The following is an 8533-nucleotide window of genomic DNA, read 5'->3' as shown; positions in this document are numbered from 1 at the left end:
GGAAGGAAGGAAGGAAGGAAGGAAGGAAGGAAGGAAGGAAGGAAGGAAGAAGGAAAAAAGCCTCTTTCCTCACTCTAAATCATGCTTCTCAAACATTAATGTGCATACAAATTACCTAGGTATTTTGTCAAAATTCTAATTCTGACTCAATAGACCTGGAGTAAATATGGAGATTCTGCAGTTCTGAAAAATTTGTCTGCAAAGCACATTTTGGCTATCAAGAGTCTAAATCAGTGGTTTTCAAACACTGCTGACCTAGGGACCTCTAACGGAAATATATATGCTTTTTTCTTCCACCCCAATATTCTAATTTCATTGGTATGGGGCGCCGTCCCAGGATGAGTATGTTTAGAAAGTATGTCAGGTGATTCTAGTGTACAGCAAACTTTGTGCACCACTTGTCTAAACAGTAAACATTTTAACTCTTTTAAGAATCTCAAGCCCTTAAGATATGCAAGGCACAAATTCCACCAGAGCTGCTCAGACTGTGTACCAACCCAAAGCTTTGAGACAATGTTAAGTACATGGTGCACAAAAATCACTGAAATTAGATCATGAATTGAACCTCAGGTCAATTGATTTATTTTCCTCTCTTCTTTATGGTGTATGACAGGGAGTGATGCAAAGTTGTAAATAAGGAAGCAAAAATAAATTGATCTTATTTGTAAATAGCTGAAGTTCAACTTTCTGGACTCTGGACAAATGCTCTTAGAAAGGTTTTCAAATGCTAGAGGTAATGTGAAGGTTGTCAAGTGTAGGCAATGGGATTCAAGACTAAACGGGCCATTAGATCGGGGTATGGGATAGAGAACTCTGGAATCCTCAACTGAATCATACAGTATGACTCTATCTTTAAAGAGTTTCTAATAGAAAAGTATTATATATACATACATTAGGGAATGTCTTCCTAGAATTAGATTTGAATCTGTTGGGGGAAGAACTTTGTATATGGCAGCATAAAATGTGAAAGATGCACCAATTAGAGTATTGCACCAATACACATTCCTCTTAATACACTCTTTTTGACTGGAATAAAAATTTCAAGTTAGCTACCATTGTTAACTGTGTCATTTGCATCAACTTAGAAAGTCAGGCCAAGGTATAAGTAATTAGCCATTCTTAATCTGATTGCCAAGCAGGTAATACAGCTTCATTAAGAAAGTCCAGGAACTAACATGCATAAAGACTTTCATCATATTTTTTTTTCAGAGGCAATTATGGGACCTCGGCAAAATGACCACAGTGTTGGCCTATGGCAAAAGTCTTCATTGTCTTTGGATCAGTGCTGTGATTCACTATATCACTGCTGTCTGGATTGACATAGAACTTCTGAACTGATTCTTTTTGGATATATTTCTGAGATTCTTTCTCCTTTCTGAACTCAAAAGACTGAAAGAATAGCTAGAACTCTGTTAGCAATCTGACCATTAAACCACCTGGAATGCTGAGTGACACGTAGCATGTTTTATGGGCAACGAAGGAAAATAAAAGATTACTGCCGAGAGATACTGCCTCTTTTTATGATTGACCAGGAATTAGTATATACATTGGAGGCAAAACTGTTACCAAGAACCCTTGTCAAATAAGTAAATTTAGTGAACAAATACCAGGTGTCATCGAAGCAAGAAAAACTGTTTCATAGTAAAATGATACTCTTTTTCTGTTGTTAACCTTATGTCCCAGAAATACTTAGTCAACTAGAATATTACGAACCTTTACGTGTTAAGGACTGGCTTTTTATTTTAAAATGGAGTTTATAATAGAGTTAATAATATATGCCTCAAGTATATTTATAGACATGGATTCTCTCATATGTGTACATCATTGTCAGACATGGAGATGCCCATCAATGTATCATAAGAATAATTTGCCGGAACTGAAAATTGCCGGCTAGTCTTAATCCATGTTGATTCAGCTCTTTTTATATTATAAATGCTTGTCTAGGTTCAAGTACTTTAAATCTGCCAATTAAATACTTAAAATACTTTATTGAACATAGAACTGCTATCATTCAACACTCCAGTTTCATTAATCAGCCCAGAAATAGATAACTCACCACCATTCTCTGATCCTGAGTACATTACCACAGTGACTGACATTCCGGGTTTAAAAATAAAATCTTGTTTCAAATATAGCTTCCCGAGTTCTGGGTAATGAATATAGTTTCATAAAAGTTGACATCATTTCTTCTGATTTCACCAGAATTAAATACATCCAGTATGCCTCCTGGATATGTGACCACCATATCACTCAAGGCTCTCACAACCTGGTGGGCGTTTTAAGGAAAAGGAGAAATAGACCTGCATAGATGGGGTTAAATCCAAAAGATATCTAATCTTGTGATTAGAACACACGTTGTGTTTATGTGTGTTCAATATGCCATTCAGAAGTTGATTTTTACAGTTCATTTATCAGTTGGTATATATACATTATGCAGATTTGCTTATGAGGAGAACATTAAAATATACATGTCCAGAACTAGTAAATGCATTATGCTTGGAAACCAAGCAGTACTCCCATACACTGTTCTTCTTAGAGGTCAGTTCTAACGCATGCTGTTCCAAATAGACCCAATTTCTCTGCTGATATATATTCAAAATGCAGTAGGATGTGGTCATACACACCCAGAAATACCATCTTCATGAGGTGGGGGTGGTGAGATTCAAACATTTTTTTTTTTTAGCAATGCATTATTGGATATCGGATACAAACGTGCCTGTCAGCAATTCTAAAGCAAATGAAATAGATTTATCTGAGTCCATCCATTATAAAGAAAAGATAATGCTTTACCAACACATACCTCCTCCTCCTCCATTTTGGGGGGACTCCCCCCACCTCCCCCCAAAAAACTCATCACACTTCACTACGCAACTGATGGAGTATTAAACACTGTCTTCCAAGCTGTGGGAGTTAAAAAGAAGTCGCCTTCCTGCCACACTTCCCCAGTGCTGCAACGGACATAGCATCTCCTCCTCTATCGACCTAGTATGATGCTCGCTCCCCAAGCACTGCAGTCCCCTCGCCGAGGATTGCCTTGGCCACACGCACATGCAGCGGGAAGTCCCCCGATAGGGACAACCACATACCTTTGCTCTCCATCTCGGTCCCTTTCGAGTGCTGGGAAGTTCAATGGAAGTTGGCCGGAAGATGTGGGCCCGCTTCAGATTCCCAAATCTGGGAAGCCAATCTGATGATTTCGCCAGTACTTCCTTCCTTCCCCTCAGGCTTCCTGAAAGATGGGATTTCTTAAACCTTGAAGCTGCAATCAGCCACCAAAGGACACTTAGGAGCAGCAGCAGATTGCCTCTACAGGGGATACGTTGCGACGCGCATCTGATATTGAAATGCATGCACGGTGCCCGCCTAGATTTTTTTTTTTTTTTACCTGGGTCTGGAAGCTGCAGGCAGGAGCTGTCCTCCGAGCGTGGTGCTGCAGGTGTAGTGACAGATCATCCCACTTTGCTCTCTGGATGTACAGCAGATTTGCATGGGCGCTGGCACGCATGCGCAGGGCGTCCCCCCTCCCCTTTTCACCGCCTCCCGCTCCCCCGCCCCCTTCGCCTCGCTCCCCAATACGGTCCTCAGTTATCCCAGCTGAGGAGCTGTAGCATTCGGTCACAGGGAAGCGCTGCTAAAAATAAACGCCGGACCGGATTTTCCTCTGCAAACTAGAAAATGGATTGGACTGGTACTGCGTGCATCAGGACGAATTACTGAAGTCTTAGAGGAGGCTAGTGTCTCCAGGCAGGGTATGGTTTTATTCAGAAGGCAGAGAGGAGAGATTTACGAATGGTTTTTAATGTTCACAATTTGGGTTTCTTTGTCTACTTGCTGCAGTAACTTTCCAGCCGTCTGCTTCCCTCTCCTCTCCCCACTGACTTCACATTGCTTGCTATATTCCTGTATGTGTTTTGTTTTGTTTTTCGAGAGTGGGGTGAGAGTACTTATGGAACTGTCAAAGGTTAATATTCTCTCGCTTCTTTGTTACTCAAACTCAGTGTTTTCCTGCCTGCCTCCACCTCAAAACTGTTCCATGAGCAGGCTCCAAGGCTTCTAAAGTTCTTCAAACAAAGCCACTGAGGATATTTTGAGGTGCTCTTTTTAGCTTTTTTCCAACAACCTGCAAGAAGTCCCCAAAGGTGGGGAGGCGCCTTATTGATAATAAGTACTTCCAAATGCAATACCTAATCATTTTTGTGAAGTTGCAGGGATAGAATATTTTTCTTGTACAGAGCTCTAGAGGAAGATGCAAAACCAAAAATCTCTTGAAGTACTACCTTCATAACAAAATATTTCTAAAGCCCACATTGTATTTAGTTTATATGCAAAATGTTTAATAGGAAAAACTCTGTTGGATTTACTACTTTTATTTATTTTTTCAATAGTCCAAATTTTCCTGAGGTGATCATCTCTCCTTGAGAATAATAATCTTATTCTCCAGAAGTCCAGAAAACACTGTTATCTGGAATGGTTAAGGAAGGAGATGTGCAGATTCGTCACATACTCTAGTTCACAAAAGATCCTTCCACAGTAGGCTTCTAGTCGCAATTTTCAAAACATTGAAATATAATAAAATGTACTCCCAACAAGAAACCTGGAGTTATCTCTAATTTAATCTTTTTCTGGTGATTCAGAGGGCATCCTGATTTTTCCAATGCCTTAGGGCCATGATTACAAATATTAACCATGGATGGTTCAGCCACACATGGACATTATTAGTGGAGGACTCCCACTAATGAACTGCGTGGGTCAGCAACACCTGGATCCATTCAGCATTCAAGAGTATCGGATTGCAGAGGCCACAACCTAGGGCCTACTAATTTTTAGGTTCTCCAATTGTACGCCAAAGTACATGTTTGGAAGAATCACAAAACTCAGGATTTTTCTTCAGTGTTGAATAGGCTTAGGAAGTAGGCTAAGGGTAGGAGTAGTGTTCCTCCTTAAGAACAACAGCCTATTTCATTGAGATAAATAATTTCTGCTCTTAATACTGCACCCCATTACATGCTCATTCCTCCTCAAAGGTTTTAGAATAGGAGATATCTTTAGAATGCATCTCTGTGTACTCTTCATATTTATTCTTATACAGATGGAGAAGCTAAAGGCAGGGGAGGAGTGGCACGTGATAAGAGTCACATGGTGAACCAGATCTGGGTTCAGAACCTAAGCGTCATACCTCAAAGGCAGAGGCAAGCCATCTAATCCAGAATGCTTTTACATATAACTGCCTTCCCATTATCTACAGTGAATAAGAACAGGGAGAACCTTCTAGTTCATAATTTATCATTATTTTTATTCATAATTTTAAGAACCCAGATGCTCTATTAAATAGAAAGCAAATCAAATTTAATGCAAAATTTGTGGTCTGACATTCAAGATCTTTCCATTCTTCTCCAAGCTTAACTCCTAGACATATTATCCTAAACAAACCTCAATATTTTCCTTTTTTGTAAACCAGGAGAAAGTGGGATCACAGACCCCCACCACCACAAATTATGCAGTCTAGTTTCCCACATGTGGGGAAATTGCAGGGGTCAGCGCATCTGGAGTACAATGCATAAACCCTGACTAAGAAAACTACCTTCTTGATCATAATAGCTCCTCTGTCAAGATTTTTCTTACCTTTGCTTACATAATCATTGCTGTAAGATCTTGACCTCTTCAAACTACTACCTACCACACATGTCTACAAATTCAAATCTTATATTTTCCTCTAGATCCAACAAAAACTCCATCTCCTTTCTAGTCTTCCCTGATATTCTCAGTCTGAAAATATTCTCTACCAAGAACACTGATGATCCGCTCACGAATGGTTCCAAAACTGGTGATTTACTTTTCCATCACTATTTTCTATTCTGTATCAGAATAATTTATGTATATATCTTTTTCCTTTTTCCCACTCTTATTTTTTAAATGGCCTCCTTTTTCTTTCTTCAGTGTAGTCTACAGAGTGTCCTGAACATAGATAACAATAAAAATGTTTCATGAATTAGTAACATTTAGCACACATGTTTTTGTGTACTTTACTATGTGACATTAACTACACTCACCATGATAACAAAATGATGATAATATTGACCTAACATTGCTCAGAGCTTACTATGTGCCAGGCACTATAAGGATTCTAAATATTTTAATGACTATTATCTTTATAAAGCTATATGAACATGCAAGTGGCCAAAAAAATATATGAAAAAAAACTTCAACAACACTAATCAGCAGAGAAATGCCTATTAAAATCACAAAGAGATATCATTTCACCCCAGTTAGGATGGCTATTATCAAAAGACAAAGAAAATAAAGCACATGCTAGTGAGGAAGCAGACAGAAGAGAATTCTTATGCACTGTTGGTGGGAATGTAAACTAGTACAATCACTATGGAGAGCAGTATGGAGTTTTCTAAAAAAAAAAAAAAACTAGAACTACCATATGATCCAGCAATCCCACCACTGGGAATTTATCCAAAAGAAAGGGAATCAGTATATCAAAGAGACATCTGCACCCACATGTTTATTGCAGCACTATTACAATAGTCAAAATATGGAATCAACTTAGGTGTCCAACAACAAATGAATGCATAAAGAAAATGGGGTACATATACACAATAAAATATTATTCAGCCATAAAAAAGAATGGAATCCTGTCATTTGCAGCAACATAGATGAAATGGAAGGACATTATGTTTGATGAAATAAACCTAAGAGGCCGGGCGCGGTGGCTCAAGCCTGTAATCCCAGCACTTTGGGAGGCCGAGACGGGCGGATCACGAGGTCAGGAGATCGAGACCATCCTGGCTAACATGGTGAAACCCCGTCTCTACTAAAAAATACAAAAAACTAGCCGGGCGAGGTGGCGGGCACCTGTAGTCCCAGCTACTCGGGAGGCTGAGGCAGGAGAATGGCGGGAACCCGGGAGGCGGAGCTTGCAGTGAGCTGAGAACGGGCCACTGAACTCCAGCCTGGGTGACAGAGCGAGACTCCGTCTCAAAAAAAAAAATAAAAAAAATAAACCTAAGAAACAGAAAGTTAAACACCACATGTTCTCACTCATATGTGTAAGATAAAAGAAAAAGTTGCTTTCATAGAAGTAAAAAGTAAAACAAAGGCTAGGAGGAGCTGGGAAGGGTAGGGGGAAGGAGGGAGAGATTTGTAAAAGGATACTATATTACAGCTAGGTGGGAAGAAATAAGTTCTAGTGTTCTATACCCCTGTAATATGGTTATAGTTAATAATTATATTTTACATAGTTTAAAATTAGCAGAAGGAGGATATTGAAGTTTCCCAACACAAAGAAATGATCAATATTTGAGATGATGAATATAATAATTACCCTGATCTGATCACTTACATTATATGTATTAAAAGTCACTGTTTACCCCATGAATATGTACAATTATTATTTGTCGATTTAAGAAATAAAATAAAATGTTATGAGATTAGTACTATTATTATCTCTATTTTAAAGATAAGCAACCTGGAGCACAGAGAGGTTAAAGTATGAATAAAACATGATCTTTGCCCCACAGAAGCATAAAGTCTATTGAAGATGATAGAAACATAAACGATTTTAAAAGGTATAGTAATGTATAAGACAGGTTGTCACAGGTGGAGTAGGAGGTGCAGAAGAGTTGGCAGTCAGTCAGCCTGAGGGTTTTAAGAAAGTTTCCCGGAGGAGACACATACAGAGCTAGCTCTTGAAGTCTGAGCTTCACAGCGTTGGGGTATGAGTGCGGGGCAGGGACCATGTGAGAGTGCAAAAGTCCTTCCAGACGTAAGAAGTTATTATCATTTTCCAGGTTTCTCTACCAGATGTGAATCTCCAGTGTAAAAGAGGAGAGTGGAGGGAGGCAGAGAAATGCTTAGTATGGGTCTGGGACCAGAGCTATAAAACTCCAGAGTACATGGGAGAGATCATCATCATATCTTCATCTCACCTAAGTTTTCTATCATACATTTGAATAGAGAGACAGTAGAGCATAGTGAAAAAAATAGATTCTGGAACCAGACAGACGTGGGCTCAAATACAGTTTGCTTATTATTACTTACTGTACCATCTTGGGTAATTAATCCATTTGGTTCCCATTTTTTTAATCTGGAAAAGTAAGTAATATCTTCTTGTAGGCAGAGCTGTTGTAAGGACTGACCATAATACTTATAAAAGTGTCTAAAATACTGGTCACTCAATAGATTGTACTCACTATTATATATAGGGCTTTGGATCCATCTAAGCTAAGGATTAGAGCTGGAATCCCTGAAGGTCTCCTCCTTTTTATTAAGAAAAGGGTCTAATCCCCACATCCCAAAGTGGAAGGATTTAAAGGAAGAATTGCTTCATAAAAGTGTTGATGAAACATAATTTGATCTAGTTATGATGAACTCACTTAATGCTAATCCCGGAATGGAGGAAAGAGACTAGTAGCAATTTGCAATTTCAAAATGCCAAGAATTAGGTGAGACTGGGTTTCTTGTATTTGGGGTGAATGTGCATTCTGGTTTTCCTAAAATGTTCCCTTTTTATACTCATTGTCACAAC

At 39.0% G+C, this 8533-nt stretch overlaps 1 protein-coding gene across 1 annotated transcript in view; it reads right to left on the bottom strand.

The window, feature by feature from the left end:
- Positions 1-3501, bottom strand: part of FGF12 (fibroblast growth factor 12) — a 599118-nt gene extending 595617 nt beyond the window's left edge. Inside the window, exons 1-2 of the mRNA XM_011961231.1 lie at positions 3386-3501; positions 3087-3229 (exon numbers count right to left, since the gene is read on the bottom strand). Coding sequence (XP_011816621.1) covers positions 3087-3099 — 13 coding nt within the window. The 5' untranslated portion in view covers positions 3100-3229; positions 3386-3501. The remainder of the gene's footprint in view (positions 1-3086; positions 3230-3385) is intronic.
- Between the last annotated feature and the right edge of the window lie 5032 nt (positions 3502-8533).

The sequence above is a fragment of the Colobus angolensis genome, unplaced genomic scaffold (assembly GCF_000951035.1).
Source record: "Colobus angolensis palliatus isolate OR3802 unplaced genomic scaffold, Cang.pa_1.0 Scaffold54, whole genome shotgun sequence".
Classification (NCBI taxonomy): Eukaryota; Metazoa; Chordata; class Mammalia; order Primates; family Cercopithecidae; genus Colobus; species Colobus angolensis.
Note: the sequence above shows the minus strand (reverse complement) of the source record. Positions and strands in the feature narration are given on the sequence as shown.